Source organism: Globicephala melas, chromosome 6, assembly GCF_963455315.2.
Source record: "Globicephala melas chromosome 6, mGloMel1.2, whole genome shotgun sequence".
NCBI classification, from domain to species: domain Eukaryota; kingdom Metazoa; phylum Chordata; class Mammalia; order Artiodactyla; family Delphinidae; genus Globicephala; species Globicephala melas.
This window is the reverse complement of record NC_083319.1, coordinates 80,720,725-80,748,640: the sequence shown is the minus strand read 5'-3', so window position 1 is coordinate 80,748,640 and position 27,916 is coordinate 80,720,725. Positions and strand designations below refer to the sequence as shown.

General features: G+C 38.4%; 1 protein-coding gene across 1 annotated transcript in view; it reads right to left on the bottom strand.

Annotated features, from left to right (window-relative positions):
• Window positions 1-1,027: 1,027 nt before the first annotated feature.
• The window catches only part of UBE2R2 (ubiquitin conjugating enzyme E2 R2), a 94,770-nt gene continuing 67,881 nt past the window's right edge, over window positions 1,028-27,916 (bottom strand). The window contains exons 3-5 of the mRNA XM_030832710.3: window positions 16,865-16,962; window positions 6,891-7,025; window positions 1,028-3,675 (exon numbers count right to left, since the gene is read on the bottom strand). Coding sequence (XP_030688570.1) covers window positions 3,456-3,675; window positions 6,891-7,025; window positions 16,865-16,962 — 453 coding nt within the window. The 3' untranslated portion in view covers window positions 1,028-3,455. The remainder of the gene's footprint in view (window positions 3,676-6,890; window positions 7,026-16,864; window positions 16,963-27,916) is intronic.

Genomic DNA, 27,916 nt, shown 5'->3' with positions numbered 1-27,916 from the left:
AACTTACTAAATTATGTGATCTATTGCTTTCTGATCCCTTCTTTTAGCAGCGGGAAGTTGACAAGTGACAATGAAAACAAAAAACTTGCGTAAGGAGGGCAGTGGGGCACTCCTCCATCACTTCACCGACCTACTTGTACTGGCAGCTTGCGCCCTATTTCAGAATTAAGGTTAACAAATGGCTTTGTCTTTAATAACCTTTCTTAAAAGCTGGTAAGGATCTGGGGATATTTATTCTGTAAGGAGGTGAGTTGAGCAGACTGTCAAAAGGCAGGTGAGCAAGATTTGGTTTTTGTTTTAGTTTTTCAGCTGACTCCTGTGCATAATCTGCAAGGGAACAGAGCAAGTATTAAGACCACCTTTTAATTTTAATACACAAAAAAAGAAGAGGGTCATCCCATGGGGAAGTAGCAATACAGGTATATTTTATTTCACATTTTATTAGTAGACAGATGGGCAGAAAAAGACAAAAAATAAACCACTAAAGGGGAAATTGAACACAAAATGCATCAGATAATCTTTTCTCATAAGTTAAACTAAAGAAAAACATCTACAATTTCAGCTAAGAAAACTATTAAAGTCAGGTGTGTCCTGCTGGTTTCAGAATAGTTGAAAATTGCATCTGAATCTTTGTAAATGTAAACCTTTTTAAAAATCAGGGTGGGAGGGTAGAGAGTTAATTTTCAGTGGAGAACTACACATTTTCCCCTTCAATCGCTTACTATGTATTTTCCAAACATAAGGAAACCAGCAAATAAAGAAGCAAATAATTACCAGGGAAGAGGAAAGAAGGGACTACAAAAAAGCTTGGCTAATAGAAAAAAGAACTCTGGAATGATGTGAAATGAAAGGGGAAGACTGCGAGAAGCAACAACAGAATCATAATGTACGTTCTCCACCCAGCCTCAAAATACACAGACCTGAAGAGCGTCCAGAGGCCTCCACTAGAATCGAAAGGAACCTAAAAATGCAGGATGGATCCTGAATTCATGTTACACCAAATAATCAGCACAACTGTACTCACAAGGTTGTGGCCTAAGCCTGAGATCTCCACTCCCGAAAGAAGTTACGTGCTTCAGTTTTCTTTTGCCATAGTATGTGTTCGCAGGACAGAGCTCTGGAACCAGCACCTGGGTTTTACAAGTCAGTCTGAGCTATCAGAATGTCCCACCTCCTAGCAAATCAGCACACCCCAGTCTTTTCTGGAACTGATGACTACTCTCATCAGAGGCAAACCCAGCTCTGAAGAGTAACACCCCAAAGGCTGAGAGGTAAAACCTCCACCTGGCTCTCTGAGTCAACGTAAAACAGAGGCCAGCAGGGCCTGTGCGACAGGGCTGAGTAGCACAGCACCTCCCACAGTGCCAAGGAGTCTGGCCTGCCCTGGGGGAGAGACGCTTTGGCAGGAAGAGAAAAGGCTTAGTTTTAGGGCTCCGAGAGAGCGTAAGACCAAGCACGCGGCGCACGCGTGTGTGTTTTGGGAGTGTGGAGTGATTGATAGGGGGTGATCAGAGCATTATGAGTATGTGTGGGGCAAAAAACTAGTTTCAACGTCCTTCTATGAGAGTTTGCACTCGGTATTTTGTCACAGGAGAGCTGCTCTGTTCTCTGAATCTGACTGGAGTCGCTTGACTCAGGGGTGCAAGTAGGCCATGGAGTTTGGACAGATTCTGGGACCAGGCTCAACAGTGTCCCATGTGAACCTTAGCACGTTCAACATTCCCACTTTTTTAAGACTAGATTCCAGAGAAGGCTGCTGGGAATTAGTTGGCAAATGTTTGGAGAGTTTGAAGAGCGAATGAAAACCCTGAGATCAGAAAGGAAGGAGGAACTAAGGACCTAAGTATCACAGACTGTGTCCTAGGGTCCATCCTACCTCTGTCCCTCATCAACCCTTTCGTTCTTTCTGAGCTATACGATCTGAAGAAAAGGAGTTGAACGCTAGCGCGCAGGGATCTGAAGTAGGTTCATAGCGGTATTTTCCCCACTGAAAGAACACTGCCCTCCTGTGAACTGACCCGCCCCCATAAGAAACAAAAATCATCGCCAAGTACTGAAGAAGTCCCTGGTTGGTGAAGGCTGATGGAACTCGGTATTGATTGAAGTAACACACGATCGACACCGGGGAAATCAAGGCTGCAGCAATTGCGTGGCAGGAAGATCTAGCGTTGCCCAGACACTGCTTGCAGCCAACTCCCTTGGCTCTGCCAGAAGAGTCAAAGAAGCTCAGGGGAAAGCTCCATGCACAACTTCCGCTTGCACTCCATAGCCCGAGCACATTGAAAGGAGAGAAAAGTCCAGGTCACATCCAGTGAGAAAAGCGGGAACCGGTCACGCATGTCTCACATATATCCACAGTTACCACTATCAGTATAAGCAGCTCAATGAAAACCAAAATCTTAACACATGCACCTAGTATTAATACTAAGTAATTAAAACTCGCTACTTAAAAAAAATCCTCATGGTGAGAGTGTATCTTTCAGGGAAAGGCCATGTTAAATATATAAAACAGATGTTTTCTCTCCTAACAGTGGTCCCCAGTAGTTTGACTTTTTCCCCCAGCAGCATCAACCAAAACCAGCATAGTGATTTTAACTCTTCGTTCCCGTCACTAAGACTCCACACACACACACACACACACACACACTAATCCCCACTCTCTCCCCACTCCCTGGGGGAAAAAAATAACTCTGCCTTCAAAATAAATAGCAATCAGTTCTATGTAAAGTATGAATATTTATTTCAGGCTTTAGATCCCAATCGATTTCGAAAAACAAAATCTGATCTCTCAGAGTAGCTGAGGCCTCTGTGTTAGGCTGAAGGGCCCTGTGCCCTTAGGAACACGTTTCAACAGGTTCAGAACAAAGTCCCTGATGCCTGCTGTACCCCAGCCTTAAGAAGGGAAAGAAAATTCACCACCACGGGGCTGAACGAATGCACACACACTAAGGTAAATGAGCAGCTAAAACTTGGCAAATTTGCTTTGTTAAGAAATGTTTTGTGGGGCTTTTACGGTTTTTTTTTTCTTTTGCTACCCAGCATATGCAGCACTTGTGAACTCCCGATGGGTTCCCAGCTTTAAACACATTAAACGTCTTGATGAAAGACTAATTCTTCAAGAATCTAAAAACAGACCAAACGTGTTTTGCTGTGAACACTTTGCAGAGACGAAGTGAGGTGGGAGTTTGAGTTTAAAGAAAAAAAAAAAGAATCAATACAGTGATGGAAGGGTAAAGAATGCAAGAATTCAGACATTCTGTGGAGGATTAGTTTCTCTCCGTTAAGAGGTCCATAAAAAGGAGCAAACTGAGATCCATAAGGGGAGTCACCAGGAGCCGTTTGTTTTCCCCACCCCCATGATAGGTTTTTGCTGAGGGGCCACTGCTAGGTCCCCACTTGCTCCCCTCCCTTTGGCCTGAGACGGCAGGGCAGTACAGGGGCCTCGAAGGAGCACGTCACGACTCCTCATTCCCAGAATCATCATCGTCATAACAGTCGGCATCTTCCTCCTCCTCATCTTCATCATCAATGTCGTCGTCGTACAAGTCGTCATAAAGCAAATCTGAGCTGTTGTCATTGGAAGGCACTTTAGTTTTGATGCAGTATTCCGCCAGTGTCGTGGGGACCTTCACTCCATCCTTTTCTGCTTCGGCTTTAGTGGCTGACACCTGTTTCCTGAAGGGAGGATAGTTTATATAAGTCTCTGGAAGATGGATTTATAATTGGCCTAAACAATCCAAAATTCCTTACTGGTTTCTGAACTTTAGTACCTACCTACCTGAAAGCATCTTTGATAAGATACCTTCTACTACACCAAAGGTTCTAGCCCATCAGGTACCATTCTGAAGGACACTTAAAAATGACCCTTCTGAGGGCTTCCCTGGTGGCGCAGTGGTTGAGAGTCCGCCTGCCGATGCAGGGGATGCGGGTTCGTGCCCCGGTCCGGGAAGATCCCACATGCCGCGGAGCGGCTGGGCCCGCGAGCCATGGCCGCTGGGCCTGCGCGTCCGGAGCCTGTGCTCCGCAACGGGAGAGGCCACAACAGTGAGAGGCCCACGTACCGCAAAAAAAAAAAAAAAAAGACCCTTCTGAAGGGCATTTAAAGCCATGCACCTCACATGCTGGTTGGCCAGAAATCACCTCAGGTTTTCCGCCTTGTCTTCCCGCACTAAACTCGGAATGCAGTCCCATCAACTCAATAGTCCTCCTACTTAGAGAAAAATCCAAATATCTTATGTTGGATTCCAAAGTCTTGCATGATCCACCTGCCTATCGCTTCATTCTCGCCACCCATTACTTTCTCCAATTCCAAAACATTCAGGCCACTCGGGGGGTTTTTTAGTACCTGCAAACATACCTAGTTGATTTTTCTGTGAGGACCAGTTGCTCTTCTGCCCTACATACGGTTGACTGCTTCTTGTCACTCAGATATGAACTTATATGTCACCTTAGAGGAGGCCTATTCGGACAATCCAACTTAAAGCAGCCATCTTGTAATTCCTTCATCTTATCCTACTCATCTTCCTCATTTGTTCATTTTTCCATTGTTCTCCTTGCGCCCCTGAATGTGAGCAGAGACCTTGTCTATCTTAGTTAATTCTATTTCCCCAGTGCTTAGAACACCGCCTGGGCACATACAGCTGTGCAACAAATACTGACTGTATGAACGCATGAAGGTTAATGTTTCCTTCAACAAGTATGAAAATTCGACCCCTCAAGGGACTAGAAAAACTGAACTTAAAAACATCAAACCACTATTCTCAGGACTTCCCTGGTGGTCCAGTGGCTAAGACTCTGTGCTCCCAATGCAGGGGGCCCGGGTTCGATCCCTGGTCAGGGAACTAGATCCCGCATGCCACAACTAAGAGTTCGCATGCCGCAACTAAAGATCCCGCATGCCGCAGCTTAAAAAAATTAAAAAAAAAAACCCCACATGCCGCAACTAAGACCCGGCGCAGCCAAATAAATAAAGTACTTTAAAAAGCCCCACAAAAACACAACCACTATTCTCCCTTTTAATTAGACCTCTCTTGGTGGATCCTGTTGCCTTACATCCTGATGCTGCTGAGGCTTTCAGGCTTGAATCTCTCTTCTCACAGCTTTCTCCTTGAACCATCTTGTCCATTCCCATGGTTCTAACCCTTCATGCTGACAGCTCTCAAATCATCAGGGTCCAGCCTAAACTTTTCTTCTGAGCTCTATACCCTTATATGAGCAACTGGATGTCTCCGTCCTGACGTTCCATAGGAATCCTAACTCCGGAAGTCTGCATTTGTCATTGTCCACCTCCATGGAGTATTCAGTTCCTAAAATTATAACTCTTACTACTCCAAAGTCTTAAATGTTTTCAAATCTGTTTTCTCATTCTTGATTGTTACTACGTCAGTTTAGTCTTCATCTCAGCCTCCTCAAACCTCAGCCGGTATCCTGGTCAGTTGTGTTCTTTTGGAACTCAAATAGGATTATCCTTTCACACAAAATCTTTAAGTGACACTCCAACACCTCTAAGATTAAGGACCAAACCCACCCTATGACTTCAGTGTCTTTTAAGACCTGATGCATTTCTTAATTTCCCATTACTTCTCAAATCAGAATTTACAATTCTCTTGATGTGTCATGCTGTTATTATACACCCGTGTTTTAGCAAGCATGTTTCTCTCTCCCTGAAAAATTCTTGGTTATGAAGCATTATCTCTCCTAGGAACCATATTATATGTTCCTTCCACTGTATTTTGTTTATGCTTCTACAGTTGCACTTATCATATTACATGTTCATTTCTTTGTTTACAAACAAAAGTATGAGCTCTCTAAGGAGAAAGACTATGCCTTACACCCTCCCTTTCCTTGAACATCAGGCTCCAGTCCTGACTATTTTATGAAGCATTCCCATTTTCCAATCCTCAGTCCACTCTCACTCTAAACTTCTACAGGTCTTTACTATTTACACTAGTTATCTTCAATCTTTGGTATATACCAGTCACCTAAGTGGCTTGGTAAAAACAAAATACAGATGCCCAGATTCTATCCTTGTAATTTCATTAAATGACTCTGGATTAGGGAGAAGGTCTAAGAAGCTGATTACAGTGGGCAGAAAACTTATTCAGCTGTCAGATGACATGCATTTTTTTTTCATATCACATGGTATAATGCCAACTAGATTTATAGAGAGGGACTTTGAAAAGTCACAGAATGTGCTGCAACTGTCCTTGGGGCTCTACCAATCACTAAGTACTGTTAGGAAAATCTTATATCCTATGTAGGATATAATTTGAGAGATGAATGGTTGAGCCTAATACCTTTTTTTTTTTTTTACAGATGGAAATATTAAAAACCCCCAAAAGTTAACTGATAAAAGGTCACATGACAGTGGCAGAGCTACTCTGTTAGAAGTAGAATAAGAATCTACTCCTTATTCTTATTCAGTCTCCTGATTCTTATTCTAGGGCTCTGTTAGACCATATACTAGAGTTGCTGATAATGGGGATTCCTAGAAGATACTTGCTGCTATGGTCAGAAAGGCCATATAAGGTTTCACTAATAAAAAATTTGAAAACAAAAATACCTGGAATGTCTGGAATACACTGGGTGTTTGATACATTTAAAGGACATGTTCAAAACCCAGAACAGTGTCCCTAAAATGATCTGGAGGAAGAGTTTGCAAACGTGACTAGTTTAGAACCTGGAAGTTCTGTGTCCTGGGAAATCAGATCTGCTGTCTCAAAAGCCAAACTCATTAGGCTCAGGCAGAAACCTCCTCCCAAACAATAAATCTAACTGACAGAAGTGGAGTGGATATTTAAGTTCAATTTAAACCCTTGGTTCTAGGATATACTTTGGTTCTGTATGAAGACTTGAAGTAATCAAACAGAAGACAAAACAAAACACCTTACCTAATGATTTCAGCATATTCTTTGTCTTTTCCTTTACTGTCCCTCCATTTCCTGAACATAACCGAGGCATCCACATTGGCTGGGGAGAAGGTGTTGGGCTCATTAAGCAATGAGATTACACTTAACAGGATAGTCCTAGAAACAGGAAAAAAGGGTCAGCTATGAATATTCATATTCACAGTATTCAATAGTATTTTGTTTTAAATTTAAGACTATATTTGAGACTTTAGGGAGATGGAAATAGAGTATCAAAATTTTGTTTTCAGTACTCATCTGGCTAGGCTAGGAACAAGCTGCTACCTGGGAGACAAAGCAGAGGGAATCTGAGTTTAGCATAAAAGTTAGGTTGCAGGGCAAAATATGAACTCTGTAGAAGGCACTGTCTTAACTGGCAACATGTTCCAATCTACAAAAATTGGAGGTCTGGAAGCTTTCCAAATAACATTTAAAAAATTAACAAGTTAAGTGCAATAGGAAAAAGCAGGAACAAAAAACATTTAGCTTGAAGGCAATCTTTTTGTGGAAAAGGGTAAAAATGATGCTACTCCATATATCTAATTCATACCATGGCTGCTTAGAAGATCTGAAAACCAATATCACATACAAATGTATTTCTTTTCCATACTTCTAAGGGAAGCAAGATAAGAGTTAAGCAGGTGAATGGAGAAAAAGCAATAGCCTTGACATGGAAGAACTAGTCTCTGAATAACAGAAATCTTGATTCAAAAAATATTTACTAAACCCTTACTATTGTGCCAGAGGCATCTAGTGAGATGTTGGATGTACAATAGTGAGAGAGTTAGTTGCCATCCCTGATCTCGCAGGGCTCAGAAATCTTGTGGGAAATTTTCATCCACAGATAAAAACTAGACACCTTAATCACAGGGAATAAAGTTTCTGTGAAATAAAATAAGCTCAATAAGCTCCAAAAATGTTTGAAATAGTTCCCAGGCTTTTTTCTCCCCTAAAAGCTATGTGCATGTAGGTAAGGAGAAACATGGGAGGAAAAATTAAATTTCTCTACCTTTTCTCATTGGTGCGAGGTTATAGATTTTGTTGTTGCAAAATAGCCTTTTGCTCCTGGCCCCAAGCAAAAAATAAAGGGAGGGAACCAGGCAATTAGATGTTTGATTTGATGAAACCTTTTCCTAAAAAGGGTAGAGAGTTTCTGTTATGTGATTATACAAGATTACGACAAAGGCACTTTCAAAGAAAACTTTCCCATCTAGTTCAAATTCATTTACCACATATACACTTCCCACCTTTCTATTAGGGTAAGAATAACTCCCTGTACCCCCACTTCCATCCTTCTGGACTTCTTCAGTAATTACACTAAGAAAATTTAAAGAAACTCATCATTGCCAAAAATGCAAAATGGACTGACAATATCCTAGAAGCGAAAGAAAAATTCCGTAAGGATTGCTTCAGAAGAAAACATATACAAAACCTGATAGAAAGATAAGCAGGATAAGGACAAACTGTGGTACAGTTTAATGGTCCAGATCAGCATTTCTTTACAACTTTCTGTGATGATGGAAATGTATAATCTGTGTGTTATCCAATATGGTAACCACTAGCCACATGTGGCCACTGAGCACTTTGAAAAGTAGATTATGCAACTGAAGAAATGAGGTTTTTAGTACTAATTTTAATTAAGTTTAAATAGCCACATGTAGTCAGTGGCTATCATACTGGACAACACAGGTCTAGATGAATTATATTAACTGAATTAGGAAATTTTTCCCAGGAGTGGTTTCACCAGGTTGATTTTCTTATATCTTGTGTTTATTATTAAAATGCCATATTGGGAAGTACAATTTTTTAAAATGGTGAATCATCTAGTTCTATCATAAGAAACTCACTTCTAATACCATGTACTCACTCCCTAAACTGAAATACATGATGCTTTCAGAAGCCTCAGGCACTAACTGTAGTTGACTGTGATAATAGTTATTAACCCAGCACGTTTTCACTTCCTCCCTTTGTCTGGAGAGTAGAGCCATTTTTTGTACAGGGAATCCATTCCACTGATTCAGATGGGGTTAATCTCCTTCCTCTAGTACACCTTCAAACAACAACCATGCCACACCTTCATAAAAACCTACCTACCCACAGCAGTAGACATACCACCAAGTGCTGGCAAAGGACTCCAACACTAATGAAGATTCCTGATGCAATTCATATGCAATATACTATTCAAAATTTCCCAACCAGTATGTTGTGAGTGGGTTACAGGTAAACTGTATGTGATTCCCTCAGGCAGATTGGTAGGTAGGACCTGGGACAACTTGAGCCTCTGGAACAATAACTTCTGGCCAAAGGAGCATCTTCAGCTTACTACATTGTGATCTACGAATACTATCATTTCATATTTTCTATGTAACGTGACTGGAAAAGGATGGGAAGCAATATCATACATAGTTTAAACTGTCTGGCACTTGTACCAAAATAATTTAACACAGGTGTTACATCTGTAGCATGGTAAACAACTCTGCAAGGTAGTAGTATTAATCCTATTTTTATAGAGTGGAAAAATGAAATGTATGTAGAACATACAAAACACAATTGAATCCTGAAGCTATTCCAACAATTACCTTTTTTTGTTGTTGTTGCTATTATTTGGTTAGTTTCAGTTGTTAGTTTCAGTTGTTAGTTTCAGTAAGTATTTTAAAATCCTTTCTCATTTATTGTATTTTTTTCACAAGAAAAAAGAAGTATTTAAGGGAGATAAGAGATCATAATTAAACATCTATGACCCAATGGGTAATACTGTATTTGTCCCTTTTCAACATACAGACAGTAATCAGTGAGATGGGTCTGCCCTTTCTCTGTTAGCTACTATGTCACCGCAAGTACAATTTTAGCAGGGAGGGCAGAAACTGGCCTTAGCTCAACAAAGAAGACATGGCTTATGGGTCTCCCCAGAAGCCAAGCAGCAAAAGTTTGGAATTCTGTAGGATTAAAGATGGGCATTTTTCATCCAGTGCATACACAGACCCTCCCAGGCAACGTGTGAGGTAGAAAGGGTTCATTCTTTAAAACTTCAACTTACTTGACTCTTAAAACATACATAGAAATACTGAAAGAGAGTTTGAATGATTGAGATTCTTAGATTTTACAGGCCTTAATTTGTTAAAAAGTGACGTACAGAGAAGCAAAGCTCACTGCCTGACCCTTCTAGTTGACCTAGAAGGGCTCTTTTAAGCTCTCATTTACACTATTTCAAAAGATGGACCAGTAACACCAGAAGATCACCCAATTAAAACTCAATCCTCATTATATGCTTTCAAGATGGGAGAGAAATTTAAAGATGACATCATGGTAAAGAAGTCTGTTATGACTGGGAAGATAAAACGTGGTAGCTTAATGAGTCCACACACTACAAACAGTTTTTCTTTATGCTGCTAAAGCACCTAACAGGGACTTCCTGGTGGTCCAGTGGCTAAGACTACCAGCTCCCAATGCAGGGGGCCTGGGTTTGCTCCCTGGTCAGGGAACTAGATCCCACATGCTGTAACTAAGAGTTCGCATGCCACAACCAAAGATCCTGCATGCCACAACGAAGATCCCATGTGCCACAACCAAGACCCAGAGCAGCCAAATAAATAAATATTTTTTAAAAAATAATAAAGCAACTAACAAATACAACAGTTCCTGCTGTGCAGTCCCTGGAGCTACCGTTGACTGACATACCCCTGAGAACACATGGTAGGAATAAGGGTCTCAGATTAAAATACACAAAATGACCAAATCACATTTTAGTTTAAAAAGGAAAAATTTTAAATACACAAAATACATATCATTTTCACAGAATGAAACTAGCAATCTGAGTGCAGTGGGACCCAATATGCAAACATCAAGGGAGCAAATAAATAAAATAGTCCTGGCCCAGAATGGGGTTTACAGGAGCCCTAGGAACAGCACAGCCATAGCCATTTCCTATGACCTTGTCTACTTTGCCACCCAATCATTGCAGCAGTCTCTAGCTCCCTGCCCTTTCAGTGGGTTATAGAGAATACTAGATAGGAAAACAACACCCTACCCTACTCCTGAGAGACGCTTCTACATGAAGGTGTGGCCTCTGGAGTGGATCCATAAATCTGGTCCCATGATACATCTTCACAGTGGCAAAGAAAACACTGTTATCTATCCTTCAAAGGAAAGCAAATCCCTACCAAAGACCACTTTCCTATCCAAGAGCCTGCAGCAGGTATGGCAGGTAGTTCTGGGGCTGGTGCCTCAGAGAAAGCACTTGTGAATTCTACTGCAAGGTCTGAGAGACCCCCTACCCACCCACCTCACCCACCCCCTGGAAGCTCCCACTTGGTTCTGGACAGAACATGGATTAAGGCACATTTTCTTTCTTTCACCAAGAAGAGGCATGGTGTTGTGGACTCCTAATCACATACATGTAGCAGCATCGGGGGGCCCTATCCTCCCAACTTCTTTCTTTGCTGACTAATGCCTACTCCTCAAAACTTCCCAATTCCATAAGGAACTCTCACCGCCTAAACTTAATCCTGGACATCTGAGGATAGGACTGTGGATCTCTTCTTCCAGAAAGTATGCTGGCTTCCTGAGCTTTTAGTGGAAGCTAGCTGGCTGCCACTCTGGATCCCTACAGTTGTAGCATAGTACATTTTTCTTGGTTTCCCCTTTAGCCAACTCTCACTACTCACTAGATCTTGTTATATAAATCGACTTCGGCTCTCAAAGGTAACAGGAATTCCTTACTCTTCTTCAGGTTACAAAAGTCTGTACAACTTTATTTTCTGAATATGTTCACTGAAGTGTTAAATGAAAGACTAGTGCAGGTGGTCATGGAGGAGTCCAAACACGTGTGAACATGGAACCACTTTCAGATAACAGTGCCATTCAGCAGTCAAGACCCTACAACAGGCTGAACTGAACCTTCTGCCACCTCCACTGCTGTCTTGGCTACAGCCATAAACTGGATATGGAGCTTAGAACCCTTAGTTAGACAGTGCTTACTCTGGATAATTTAGTAGCAAAGGGATATAAAGGAAAATCCCTGGCATCTCATATCTTGCCTCTTGATATTTCAGTGCCGTAAATAACCTGTGAGAAATATGTACAGTTTACTACCTTAAGGAGCTCCCTTGTCTCAAAACAAATAACACAGAAACAAATGGGAAAGGGAAAAGTGTCCCACATTAGGTAGTACCTTCCTGACTTTTCAGAGTTCTGGACATCACCAGGTGTTCCAGATGATGTTCCACAAGGCATGCAAAACACTCTATGTCCCCCCCTAGAAATCCACAAACACCAAAACTCTCCATTCACTCTCCCACCCCAAGAAACACATTGAAGAACCATCCAATGATTATATGGAACTAAGTAAGAAAGAAACAAAAAGGTCCAAGAAGGTAACGATTTCCAATGCAAATACCCTTTAGAGCCATGGATGAAGATCAAAGGGGCAATCTGAAGATAACTAAGTTCTGGTTGTGAAGCCTCTAAATAAAAAAAGCATAAATGCAGGGAAGGCAATCCCTCATGTGAAGTCCAGGTGCTTCTAAATTGGGGCTCAGGTGACCTGAGGGCCCAGAGAGAAAAAAAAATGATGCTGGTGCCCAAAGTGGCTAAGGTGGTTTTAAAGGGCAGATTAATATGAAAGGAGTTCCCTGCCCTGAAAGGAATGGATTAAATGAGAAACAGGCCTTTCTTTTTTTTTTTGGCCATGCCACATGGTTTGTGGGATCTTAGTTCTCTGACCAGGGATTGAACCTGGGCCACAGCAGTGAAAGCACTAAATCCTAACCACTGGACCACCAGGGAATTCCCCAAACAGACCTTTCTTAAAAAGAAAAAATGTTTATAATATTTTAGGCTGAGACAAGGCAAATACAGTCTGTGTGTATTTACATAGAAGTAAAGGCAAAAATTTTGAATTCCTGTGGGTAATGGTAATAGATTGTCCATCCAAGCAGCACGAGAATGCAATGAGAAAAATCTTGTTTGGGGCTTTGCATCTAAAGAACAGGGAGGCTTCAAATTCTATACTGAAGTTTTAACCCCCAGTACCTCAGACTATATTTGGAGACAGAGTCTTTCAAGAGGTAATTAAGTTAAAATGAGGTCCTTAGAACAGGTCTTAATCCAGTATAACTAATGTCCTTATAAGAAGAGGCAATTAGGACACAGACATGAACAGAGGGAAGACCATGTGAAGACAAAGAGAGAAGACAAGATGAGGAGAGAAGCCTCAGAAGAAACCAACCTTGCCGGTACCTTATAGAGTCCAGAACTGTGAAAAAATAAATTCCTGTTGTTTAAGCCGCACCAAAAAAAAAAAAGGAGGCTTGTTTTCTCAAAGGGTGGGTGTGGTGGCGGTATGTGAAGCATTTGATTCAACATTCAACCTCCAAAAGCAAGAATCACTAACACCTTAGAGCTACTACTTCTTCTATTCTAGGGTTACTACTAGTCCTGAAAAACAAGCACCAAAATCATACGTAAAGGACAACCCTGGGGCTTCCCTGGTGGCGCAGTGGTTGAGAGTCCGCCTGCCAATGCAGGGGACACGGGTTTGTGCCCCGGTCCGGGAAGATCCCACATGCCGTGGAGCGGCTGGGCCCGTGAGCCATGGCCGCCGAGCCTGCGCGTCCGGAGCCTGTGCTCTGCAACAGGAGAGGCCACAACAGTGAGAGGCCCGCGTACCGCAAAAAAAAAAAAAAAAAAAAAAGACAACTCTGTGTTTTTGGTCCAATTTTTCAACAAATCTTCCAAGATATTTAAAACCTTTTCTCTACATTGTCAGTTTAATTTTACTGATAAAATAATGTGTTTCTTTCGAAAGCATGCCAGCCTCTTAAACAATTATATAGTGTGAAAGAGATGAGAAATAGGGTAGCCAAACGTCTCCAAGGCAACAGAGTAATCCCATAATATCCTCAAGGAAAGAAAGCATGATCCTGAAATCTTATATCTAGTTAAAATCTGTCATTTGAAGTATAATGGCAAACACACACGTATACTCCCATATACACAAGCACATAGTACTTTGAACACATAACAACTCGGAATGTAATACAGCTCCTAGGAGCAATCCCTTGAGAAATTACTGATGGACAATTTCAGCCAGTTAATAGACCAAAGGAAGTAAAATAATGAGGAACAAACAATGAATTCATTTAACAACAGGAATAAGAATTTTTAAAACTGGGATTAAGCTACAGAGTACAGATTATAAATTTTATAACCCTGACAATAAACAATAATATTTAAAAGTTAGAAGGGGGAGGTAGAAGGTTTCCTTTTCTTTTATATCTAAGTGTCAGTATACCATCTGATGCTGAAAAATCAAGTAATAAGTACGTATAAGTTAAAGGTCTAAATAATCAGCTAACAACTGTGTGATATACGGATATGAGGGGATGAAGTAGAAATATACTAATTTTACTAATGATCATAAAAGATCTCGTGTAAAACAATGGTCTTCAAATATATACATGCCCCTGGAGACATACGAAATATTCTATCAGTTCTCCCTTCCAGCTTCCCTTTTCACAACTGCCCTTTACAAGAAATGCATACCTCCCACACATCCCAAATATTTCTATGGTGCATTGCCTAGTGATGAAACATAAGATGTACAAAACAAAGAGAAATTTACAAATAGAGCCGACTGCTTTTCCCTTCTCATAAATAATTTTGTTAAAAGCATAGAGTGATGTTAAAAAAAAAAAGTATTTTGCTATATAGTGGAGTATAATAAATTCAGATATGTATAGATTGGGGCTGCTGGAATTATATTTTCACTAAAACAAATTAATTCCATCTCTGATTATTGTTAAGAAATGCATCAGGGCTTCCCTGGTGGCGCAGTGGTTGAGAGACGGGTTCGTGCCCCGGTCCGGGAAGATCCCACATGCTGTGGAGCGGCTGGGCCCGTGAGCCATGGCCACTGAGCCTGCGAGTCCGGAGCCTGTGCTCCACAACGGGCGAGGCCACAACAGTGAGAGGCCCGTATGCATCATCGCCGAGGGAGAGTCCCACTAAAGTAAAGCAGAAAGTATATGGAATATGCAATGATTCCTTATTTTATAGACATAATAAACTTATGGCAAGTCTCAAGGCCTGATCTATCTGAGAATTATTCAGAGGCATGATGTTTGTCAAGGTGAGGTGTATCAACACATTTATTTAAATTAAAAAGGGAAGTCAGTTTTTTCTCATTAAAAAAATATACTGGCAAGATGTGTTGAAATCTAAAATGTATCTATTTTCCCAATCCTTTCTAAGTATACTGGATGGAACAAAGTACCTAAAGAAACGAGTAACCAGCATAATCAATAGTATTTGATATGTCTTGAATAGACTTTTTGGTCTACTCTTCCCAGAAGGTGGGAAGCAAACACATAACTTGATAAGAGACAGGTAAGAAATCCTTGTGTGCATCAGGAAGCTTCAAGTTCTTTGCTTTTCACAAAAATGGAGATTCTAATTGAGTTACTAGCTTCCAGATCATTAAAAATGATTAACAAAATGAATGAATGAGTAAATGGGGGAGAGCAGATTAATCTCCTGTGCAGAGGAATTGAAGTAACTTATACAGGTATCTCAGCCTTGTGGGAGTATAACTCCCCCCTCCTTAGTGTGGGCTGCACCTAGGACTTCCCTTATACAGAACAGAAAGGGGGACAGGAGGAACTTTACAGAGGAGAAACCCTAAAAACAAGAGTCTCAGCCAGGTGATGAATGTTAACATCAAGAGTGGTAAGTCAGGCTGACAGTATGTACCCCTGCTATGACGTGATGAAAATGTACTTTACCTCCATGTCTTCCTCCCCAACACTCATAACTCCAGTATAATAAGCAGAAAAACATCAAAAAAAAAATCCCATTTGGGGGGCATTCTACAAAATACCTGATCAGTATTCCTCAAAATTGTTAAGGTCATCAAAACCAAGGAAAGTCCAAGAAACTGCTGCAGTTGTCTAAGGAGAACTGTCTATTAAATATAATGTGCTATCTATCATGCATGGGGATCTCAGAGCAGAAAAATGACATTAGGTAAAAATTAAGGAAACGTGAAAGAGTATGGACTTTAGTCAATAATAATGTACTAATACAGGTTCACTAACTGTAACAAATGAACCAAATGAATGTTAGATGTTAATAACAAAGAAATCTGCAGGTGTGGGGAATATGGGAATTATCTGTTCTTTCCTCATAATTTTTCTAAAAATCTAAAACCATTCTAAAATTTTGACAGTTATTTTAAAAGAAACACACTGATGACAAAACTACAATGAGAATACCATGTCCACCGTCTGGGATGGCTATAATAAAAGACATGGAAAATAACAAGTGTTAACAAAGATGTGGAGAAATTAGAATTCACACACTGCTGGTGGGAATGCTGTAAAATTTAGTGCAGCCATGTTGGAAAATACGGCAGTTCCTCAAGAAGTTAAACACTGAGTTATGCACCCCCAATTCCATTTCCAGGTATATGTCCAAGGAAATGAAAACATATGTACACATAAAAACTTGCACACAATGTTCAATGTCACACAATGTTCACAGCAGCATTATTCATAATAGCCAAGAAGCAGAAACAACCCAAATGTCCATCAACTGGTGAATGGATAAACAAAGTGTAAAGACTAAGACTTTTCAGCAAAAAGTAATAAGAATCCTAGAATAAGGAAGCAACCAATCCAAACATGGAACTCATGAAATCCAAAGCTGCAGGATGGAACTTAATGTAAGAGGAAGAATTCAGAGTAGAAAAATTCTTCCAAAGTGAACACAGAGAAATGAGTAACAACATATGCATTATTACTCCAGAATTACAACTCTTCAAAATGAGGCATACATGCTACTTAAAGCTCCAGTAGAAGACAAAACCACCAAATATAGAAAGGATTCGTTTGTACTTGTTAAAAGATAATATCCAATCTTCAGAGCCACCTAAAAACCAGATTATTCCTTATGTAATTCCTTACCTGACATTTTGAGTAGGATTCCACCTTTCAGACGGCAGTTCTCCACTCTGTGGGTCATCTACAGGTGGATGAAGAATTGAAATGCATACATCTCCATTCTACGAGACACAAATATCACATTCAGTAAATACTCAAAAGTATGTTATTGAAAAAATATCAATTCTGCTGAAATTTCTTTTACTCCTAGAAGACTTGTTTTCTTACCATTAGGGGAGTAAACAATCCTGCTTTTTCTTCTTGTTTGGAATCAATGATAAAGAAGAATTAAACTTTTTTTTATATTATAAATATTCATTTTGACCAATCTCCAAAATACATTTCTTAGTTAAAAAAAGAAGCACTATTATCTGTAACACCATCCTTCTAAAACAAATCATTTAAAAATAGAAACAGACAAACATGATAAATCAATGATTCAAGAGTCTTGAGAAGCAACTAAATCTCTCTATTTTTACACATCTAACATTAAAAGAAACAAAAAAAAAATCTGACCTTGCTTAAAATATGCCTGGAGAGAAGCTATAATCACCTTTAATATTAATCACTGGTTTCAATAAATATGGTTTATATAAACTGACACATGCCTCACAACAACTTAATTATATATATAACTCCCTCAGTATATGGATAGAAAGAATTCACCACTATAATATTCTGGTTCATAAATGTAAATTATAGGACCTAAATTACAAGTACATTTAAAGTCAAACATATATGGATTGTCTACCATATGCAATACAGATTGTTAACAGAAAAGACAAGACTGAGAACGATACAGTTGCCTATCTCTCAGTCTAAAATGAAACAAAAGATTCAAATGTTTAAAAAATTAGAGGTGTAACCATATAAAGTGAAAAAAACTTACATATAAACCCAAATTTACACACACCAAGATAACAGAACGTTTTTTAAAGGATAATAAAATTTTAATAAAGCCAATACCGAATACTATATTCCAAAACTCTGTATTGTTAGATAACATGAGGAAAGTAAAAAAGCACTACAGAAACAAGGAGAGAGAAACTAGGTGTATTTGGAGAGGACACCTGGGAGATGGTGTGGAAGAAAAACAAAAAGCTTAATCGTTGAGGAAGCTTTGAGATGGGCTTTCAATAATGATTACAATTTTAATAACCTAAGGGAAATCCAGACATGAGATTGCCTGAAGAAACCAGCATCATAAATAAAATATGTTCAGGCAGTTACATTTATTTTGTATTATTACACCAATACCACAAACTTAGTGGCTTAAAACAACACAAATTTATTATTTTACAGTTTTGTAGGTCTAAGTCTGACACTGCTCTCCACAGAGCTAAAGTCAGTGTGTGGGCAGCAATGCATTCCTTCCTGGAGGCTCTAAGGAAGAATCCCTTTCCTTGCCCTTTCTGTCTTCTAAAGGCCACCCACACTCCTTTGTTCTTGGCCCCCTTCCTCTAATCCTCAAAGCAAGCAATGTTGCATTTTTGAGCCTTTCTTCCAAAGTCACATCTCCTCACTCTCATTTTCTGCCTACCCTACCTCTTCCACTTTAAAAGACCCTTGTGATTACACTGGGCCCACCTAGATAATCCAGAATAATCTTAGTTTAAGGTCATCTGATAAGCAACCTTAATTCCTCTTAACATGTAATCTAACATAACAAAGGTTCCAGGGATTAGAATGTAGACATATCTGAGGGACCATTATTCTACCTACCACAGGAGTGAAGAACACAGCTTGAATGAAAAATAGAGCACAAAAATTAGTCGAGAGGAGTATGTTACTTTGTTCAGAGTTTAATATGTGTGTAAGTAAAATTTCTTAGTAGTGAAATGACAAAAATAGATCTGTACTTAGAAATGACATATTAAAAGATGGGCATCTCAACTGATGCAGACAAAGCACTTGACAAGACCCAACACTTTCTCATAATAAAAACACTCAGAAAACTATAGTTACCTTCTAGCTATCTTAAAATTGTAAAGGGAATTTATTTAAAAAAACAAAAACAAAAAACCCACAGCTAATAAACAGCATACTTAATTAATGGTGAAAACTCTCCTCCTACGATCAGAAATAAGACAAGGGCACCCACTTTCACCACTGCTATTTAACACTGTCCTGGAAGTTATAGCCAGAGCAATTAGAGAAGAAAAAGAAAAATTTTAAAGTGTACAGATTGAAAAGGAAGTAAATCTATTTCCATTGCAAATGTCAAAGAAAATTCCAAAGAATTCACAAGAAAGCTACTAGACCTAATCAATTCAGCAAAGTTGTAGGATACAAGATCAACACTCAAAAATCAGTTTTATTTTGGGATTCCCTGGCGGTCCAGTGGTTAGGACTCTGCACTTTCACTGCCAAGGGCCCGGGTTTGATCCCTGGTCAGGGAACTAAGATCCTGCAAGCTGTGTAGCGTGGCAAAAAAAAAATTCATTTTTATACACCAGTGATGAATAACCTAAAAAAAAAATTAAGCAGGACTTCCCTGGTGGTACAGTGGTTAAGACTCTGCGCTCCCAATGCAGGGGGCTGGGGGATTCAATCTCTGGTGAGGGAACTAGATCCCACATGCGTGCCACAACTAAGAGTTCCTATGCCACAACTAAGGAGCCCACCTGCTGCAACTAAGACCCAGCACAAATAAATAAATATTAACAACAACCAAAAAAAAAAACAAATTAAGCAAACAATTCCATTTACAATGCCCTCTAAAAGAATAAAATATCTAGGAATAAATCTAACCAGGGAGGTGAAAGTCCTGTACACAGAAAGCCACAAAACATTGCTCAAAGAAATTAAAGAAGACTACAAAAAGCTACAGAAAGCTACAAAACATTGCTCAAAGAAATTAAAGACCTAAATAAATAGAAAAACAGCCTGCATTCATGGGTAGGAAGACTTGACGTTGGCAATATTCCCCAGTTTGAGCTACTGACTCAATGCAATCCCAATCAAAATCCTAGCTTCCCTTTCTGTAGAAACTGACACACTGTTCCTAAAACTTATACGGAAATTTAAGGGACCCACAATAGCCAAAACAATCTTGGAGAAGAATAATAAAGTCGAAGGACTCACACTTCCTGATTTCAAAACTTACTATAAAGCTACAGACAAGAAGACAGTTTAGGACTGGCATAATGATAGACCAGGGCAATAGAACTGAGAGTCCATAAATGGACCCATACATTGCCAATTGATTTTTGACAAGATGGTTAAGTCCATTCAATGGGGAAAGAACAGTCTCTTCAGCAAATGATGCTGGGACTGGATTTCCAAAAACAAAAGAAGGAAACTGAACTCCTACCTCATACCATATACAAAATTAACTCAAGATGGAACAAAGATCTAAGAGCTAAAATCATCAACTCTTAAAAAGGGTGTGTGTGTGTGTGTAAAATTTTCATGACCTTGGATTTGGCAATGGATATTTTAGGTATGACACAAAAAGCATGAGCAACAAACAAGCAAACAAAAACAGATAAACTAGACCTCATTAAAATGAAAATATTTTGTGCAAAGGACATTACCAAAGAAAGTGAAAAAAACAACCTATAAATACAGAAGTATCTGCAAGTCATACATCTAATAAGAATCTATAAGTCATACATCTAATAAGAATCTAATAAGAATTTATAAGAATTTATAAGGAACTTCTTATAATATAATATAGAATATAATATAGTTCCTTATAATATATAAGGAACTTCTATGACTCAATGACAAAAAGACAAACTAGCCAATTAAAAAATGAACAAAGGACTTGAACAGACATTTCTCAAAAGAAGATACATAAACGGACAATAAGCACATGAAAGAATGCTCAATATCATTAGTCATTAGGGAAATACAAATCAAAATGACAGTGAGTTATCACATCATATCCCCTTAGGATAGCTATAATTAAAATGTTTAAATGCAAAATAAGGATGGATGTAGAGAAACTGGAACCCTCATAAATTGCTGGTGGTTGGTGAGGGGGTTCATCTGCTATAGAACAGTTTGGCAGTTCCTCAAAGAGCAAAACACAGGATCACAATTTGACCCCTGCAATTCCATTCCTAGGTATACAACCAAAAGAAGTGAAAAAAGTACTTAAACAAGTACATGTATACACATGGTTATAGCAGCACTATTTATATATACAAAAGGTGGACACAAAAAAAATGGTTCTGAAGAACCTAGGGGCAGGACAGGTATAAAGACGCAGACGTAGAGAATGGACTTGAGGACACAGGGAGGGGGACAGGTAAGCTGGGATGAAGTGAGAGAGTGGCATGGACAAATATACACTACCAAATGTAAAATAGATAGCTAGTGGGAAGCAGCTGCATAGCACAGGGAGATCAGCTCGGTGCTTTGTGACCACCTAGAGGGGTGGGATAAAGAGGATGGGAGGGAGACGCAAGAGGGAGGAGATATGGGGATATATGTATAGCTGATTCGCTTTGTTATAAAGCAGAAACTAACACACCATTTTAAAGCAATTATACTCCAATAAAGATATTAAAAAAAAAAAAAGGTGGACACAGACCAAATGCCCATCAATAGAGAAATGGATAAACTGTGATATATCCAACCAATGCAATATTATTCAGCCATGAAGAGGAATGAAGTACTAATACATGCTACAACATGGATGAACCTCCAAAACATTATGCTAAGTGAAAGCCACACAAAAAAGGTCACATATTGTATGATTCCATTTATATGAAATACCCAGAATGGATAAATAGAGACATAAACCTGACTGGTGGTTGTCAGAGACTAGGGAGAAATGGGAATGGAGAAGAATCACTTCATGGGTAAGATGTTTTACATTGGAGTGATGGAAATGCCTTACAAATAGAGTGTTAGATGTACGACGCTGGGAATGTACTAAATGTCACCGAATTGTGTTCACTTTAAATGGTTAATTTTATGTATGTGAAATTTTATCTCAATAAATTATTGGGTTTTTAAATAAATTTATTTATTTTTGGCCGCGTCAGGTCTTCATTGCAGTGTGTGGGCTTCTCATTGCAAAGCCCGGGCTCTAGGCACGCGGACTTCAGTAGTTGTAGCATGCGGGCTCAGCAGTTGTGGCTCACAGGCTCTAGAGCACAGGCTCAGTAGTTGTGGCGCACGGGCTTAGTTGCTCCGCGGCATGTGGGACCTTCTGGACCAGGGACCATGTCCCCTGGATTGGCAGGCAGATTCTTAACCACTGCGCCACCAGGGAAGCCCCCTCACCCTTTTTTTTTAATGGGAGAAGTTCTCAGCCTCCAGAAAGGCAGTTCTAAGATGTAAAATGAAGGCTATATAGCCTAGGCCCTACCTAATCCAATCAAACCAAAATCTCCAGTATTCTTTATTTTTAACAACTGCTCCACAAGATTCTGATAAGCTGCCAAATTTGGGGACATCACTGCCTAGAGAAACCTATTCCCTATACCTTAAAGTTAGAGAGAATGCATAATATCTGCAAATCCATGAATATAATTACATAAAAATACATAAAATCCTGCTTGTCACAAATTATTTACAAACCAGAGCTCAGCTCTAAAAAGGACAAATTTGGTGGCCCAAATATCATCATGTTCTAAATGGTGGTTAATGTATCTATAGTTAAATCCTTAAGGTATATATATCTTCATAGAGCAAACTGGCATCCTAATTTACATTTTTTAAAAGAAAAAAATACGAGGAAAAAGAAGCAAAATCTAAACAAGCACAAGATAGAGTTCAAACCTTTAATAATGTGTAATACTAAATTACATTTACTAGGAAAACTTTCAACACCAAATCAAAGTCTTCTGGTTTCTGTTAACTTTCTACCTTACTCATCTGGTATAAACCAAGATGAAACTCACATTGTAGACTTGAGAAGTTTTATAGGAACATTCTACCACTAAACTTTTCTCTAATATTTTAGAAATAAAGAATATTTTACAAGTCAATTAATTATGAGTTATTTTAATGATAAAAACCACTGAAAGAAAACAAAGATATTTTACCAGGTACCAAAGAGAAGTTATTTCTGTCAATTTATCCTAGTAGCTAAAGCAAATAAAATATATTGCATAACACATTTCTGATTAGCTGATTAAGCAAGCATTCATTCATTTGAAGAATCTTTTGTTTTATTCAGGTCCCTTCTTAAAGACAACTGAGTAAAAATTATGTAAATTTAAAATGTTCATCAAATGCATATTTTAAAAAATGAACACAATAAATTCTGATAATATAACAAAATCTTATAACACAGCACTCAGCACCTTTATGTGAATCAAGATCAGAGTTCCAGCATGTTGTTTCTGATGGTTTAATAACACAATACAGAAACAAGAGTTTGTCTCACCTAGCTAAGGACAAGTAATACATGTTTTAGGTTCCCCATGCCATACTTTATTCCAAATGAAGTCTAGTTTACTTAATAGTATTGTACCAAAGTTAATTTCTTGGTTTTGATAAATGTATCATGGTTGTAAAAGATATTAACATTAGAAGAATATGAGTAAAAGGTACATATATGAGAACTTTCTGTACTAGTTTTGAAACTCTTCAAGCCCAAAATTATTTCAAAATTTAAAAAATTAGTGGGTTTAAACTTAATATTTTAGTATGTTTATAACATAGATATTGAAATCAAAGCATTTTAACAAAACGTATTCTAAATTTTTTATAATTTAGAAACTTTGTATTTAAAATTTATATGAAATGAGTTCAAGAATAATGAACTAATAAAGCAGTTTGTCCTAGTCTTGAAAGATCATCAGAGAATGTAATATTCCAACTTTGTAATCAATCCTAAAGTATTTTGCGGGGTTCATTATTTGATTCTTCGGTGGAAAAACCATTAAAATAAATTCTCAAAGAAATTACGGAAATACCACAGAAGCTCTGAGATAATTCCACTAAACAGAGAAAAGAATAATAATTTAATTAGAGAGAAAAATGTGTGTTAAATGATCAGAGGAGATGAAGCAGAACCAGCTAGGCTACCATTGTTTTTCTATCTAAATATAATTTTACTATATGTAATGAAATAAGAAGGGCATAAACCCTTACTATAAACAACTTGCTATTTCAAGGATTCAAGTGTAGTGCCAGTCAAATTACACCCCCTGAGAACATAATGATGTACACAGAGTATAGAAGGACCATAATGTAGATGACAAGGGGGGAATGGTAGAAAAAGAGAGCTATCTGTGATGGTTAATTTTGTGTGTCAACTTGACTGGGCTATGGGATGCTCAGATAGCTGGTAGAATATTATTTCTGAGTGTATCTGTGAGGGTGTTTCTGGAAAAGATTAGTATTTGAATCAGTAGATTGAGTAAAAAAGACTTGCCCTCATCATGATGATGTGATAGGCATTATCGAATTCTTTGATGGCCTGAACAGAACAAACAGGCAGAGGAAGGACAAATTGTCTCTCTTCTTGGGCTACTACATCTGAACTCCTAGTTCTTGGGTCCTGGGACTCCGGGACTCACACCAACAGCTCCCAGTCCTACGGCCTCAAAATGAATTATAATTCCAGACTTCCCGGCTCTATAGCTTGCAGAAGGCAGACTGTGGGATTTCTCAGTCTTCATAACCACGTGAGCCGATTCCTATGATAAACCTCCTCTTACATATATCTCTATATATCCTACTGGTTCTGTTTCTCTGAATACTCCCAACTGACACAGCATCTTTGCTTTTACCTGATCTTTTCTGTGTAATTTCAAAATATAATTTATAATGACAGCTTTATTGTAAAGGACCTCTTGATACACTGAGTTCTTTTCAGTTTTTGAAGCGCTGATTGTGGGTCTCATCCACTTTGCTCCTAATGGGCTATAATCCATATAAATAAATACAAAGATCATAAACTATATGTAATTAGACCCACTTTCCGCTTACAGAGCCTAAATTTTACTATTCCAAAAGCAATTGCTCTGCAGACTTGGCAAAAACCTTTTAAGAGGGACTGCCCTGGTGGCGCAGTGGTTAAGAATCCGCCTGCCAATGCAGGGGATATGGGCTCAAGCCCTGGTCCAGGAAGATCCCATGTGCCGCGGAGCAACTAAGCCCATGTGCCACAACTACTGAGCCTGTGTGCCACAACTACTGAGCCTGTGTGCCACAACTACTGAAGCCCGTGCACCTAGAGCCCATGCTCTGCAACAAAGAGAAGCCACCACAATGAGAAGCCCGTGCACCGCAATGAAGAGTAGACCCCGCTCTCCACAACTAGAGAAAGCCCACACACAGCAACGAAGACCCAACGCAGCCAATAATTAATAAATAAATAAATTTAAAAAAAAAAAACCTTGTAAGAGACACCAGAGAGCAAGCTTGTGCTCTCTCTCCTCTCAAGCCACATGAAGACACAGAGATAAGCCAGGAGGAGTCTTCAGTAGAAACTATGTTTCCTAAACTGTGAGAAAGTTAATTTCTGTTGTTGTAAGCCACCACATCTATGGTATTTATGGCAGCCGGAGTTATATTAAAACAGTAGGATCTATTTTTAATCATTATTAGAACAATAACATTTAAAAATACCATGCCCTAATGATAGTGGAATAGTAGCCAAACTGGTATATCCTTGCAGTGTCAGTGGCTACAGAGATTAGTATAATGTCTTGAGAATCATCTGAGCCTAGAATCAAGAATAACTCTTCAGAGCTAGAACCTTACGTAAAACAGTAAAATATTTTCCTACTGGCTATCAAGTATCCTAAAATACACCATCTTACTGTAACATTTATTTCATGACTACACCTGTGACATTCACCTGTAAACACTATACAGGAAAAATGATCTGTATACTCCTTCAAAAAACATCCAACATCTTTATTATTTTTTAAAAGAAAGAGCCATACTGTGTCCTACAATTCACTAGTACTAAAAGGATCATCAAATGCTAAATACTTCTGTATAATTTCCATTTAATTTTGTGGCAAAACTAAAACTATTCTAAATATTAGTCTATTACATAAAAAATTATTTAAATACATACTAAGAGCAGTGAGATTCTGAGTTGTCATAGCTCTGAAGTTCACAGTGAAGAGTGTACAAAAACCTCATTTTAATACATGGTTTGTGAAGCAAATGGGCTTCATTGGTTATCTACTTCTGAGCACACAGTAACAAACATAACCAGGAAACTATTATTGAGATCACTCAACATATTATGAAGCAAAAAGGAGTAGACTGTGCAGTATGATCATTGATGACAAGCTCATATTAAATTTCTTTTGTTCTCCGAGCTTCCCCTTGGTATTTATAAATTTCACAAATGTGGCAATGATATTAGAAATGTTAAATTAATTAAGTTCATTCATATAACAGCAGTATTTATAACTTTTGGGGCTGCAGTAATGTGTCTGTGAATATATTTAATAAAACTGTAACCAAAACTAAAAACTTGATAAAATAAACTATTTTCTACCAAAAATAGTCCTTATGATATTTTTAATACTCATGAAGTTATTATATACAAAAACTCATCAATTCACATATTTTGGCATTTGAGTACACATTTCCTTTTGTATTTTTGTCTTGTTGCTGTTGACATTGTTGCCATTGTTCCCCCATTTCATCTCCAGTTCTATTACAAATAACTCTGCAGTAAACAATTTGGTGACCAGAGCAATTTGACATTGAGGTCCATTGTGTTTCTAGGTGACAACATAAGATGGATGAGGAGAGAGCAACTTCCTGGAATATCCCTTTGGCTAAGAACCATGAGCCCTAATGGCTAAAATCACAAATACTGACTTGGGCCCTCAAAAAGTTCAATTCTGATACTGTTTCCAGAATGTAGCAAAGTAAATTAATGTATTATTAATTTGTAAGAAGAGTCTCTTGTGACTCATTTGATTACATCAAATTTAATTTCTAACTAGGACTTAACACTTCTTTAAAAACAGAACTTTTATGGCATGGAAAACAACTGCATATTTATAAGATATGCATGTTTTATTTTACTGCTGAAATTTTTATTATGAATATGAAACCTATTTTAAAAAACAATGATCCAATGCTAAATCTTAAGAGACAGAACTAAACAGCCTAAGTGGTGAAAAAGCAGTGGAAAGTGGAGTGTATCTACCTACACCTTCTTCTGAAAGAGCTTTGAATCCTTTATTCTGTTTTTTGTTTTTCCTTTTTGCTTCTTTGTTGAGAAGGGTTTGAGAATTAGATAACTGAGATGGAAACAGGCGAATATATGGCTCTAAGGTGAATTAGTTCTCAGTAGCAAGACAAAAAAAGCTTGAGCCTTCTCACTTCTCTTTTGCTATCTAAAAAATCTATACATACCACATAGTTGGGTTTTTCTTCTTGAATTCACGTTCCTTTTAAATTTTTTAAATTAATTTTTATTGGAGTATAGTTGCTTTTATACCACATAGTTCTGAAGGCAAGAATTTTTGATAAATGGACAGGGACAGAAAAATATTTCTATGTGTATTAAACCCAGTTTGAACTTATGAACAGTGAATTATTTCTATAGTCTCTCCCTACAACAGGATAACTTTGTTATATAGAATAGTACAACATATTCATTGTTGTTTATTTGTACTATGATTATGTCAAATACTAAAGATACTAAAGAAAACAATATTCTGGGAACCTATTTCTGGAAATGTTACTATGCATCACCTTTTGAGCACTAGTTTATCCTGTTTTAAGAAGGAAAGAAAAATGAAGAAAATGACTGACAGAAAAAGCAGGTTGTGAAAAATAATAAAGCTACCCCAGTGTGCTCATTTATAGACTGAGATCCAAATTCAGGACTATAGAGTAAGTTCTCCATCCCTTGCCTATAAGCATTTTAAAGGCTCTGTAGCTCTGTTTCTGGAGGAAAGGTGCTTGCCAATAACCACCTGACCAAAAAAAGAACTATGACTAAGGCTGCAAATTTTAAAAAACAATTTTAATGCCTGGGCCTCAGCTACAACTTCACAGCACTACTGCAATGAAAAAGATTACAGAATAGTAAAGGAGTAGACTCAAAGGATATTTTAGTGGGCCTTGACATATATCCTGAGAAACATAATGCATTGTTCCAGCATCCTTATAAATTAGCACAAAGCT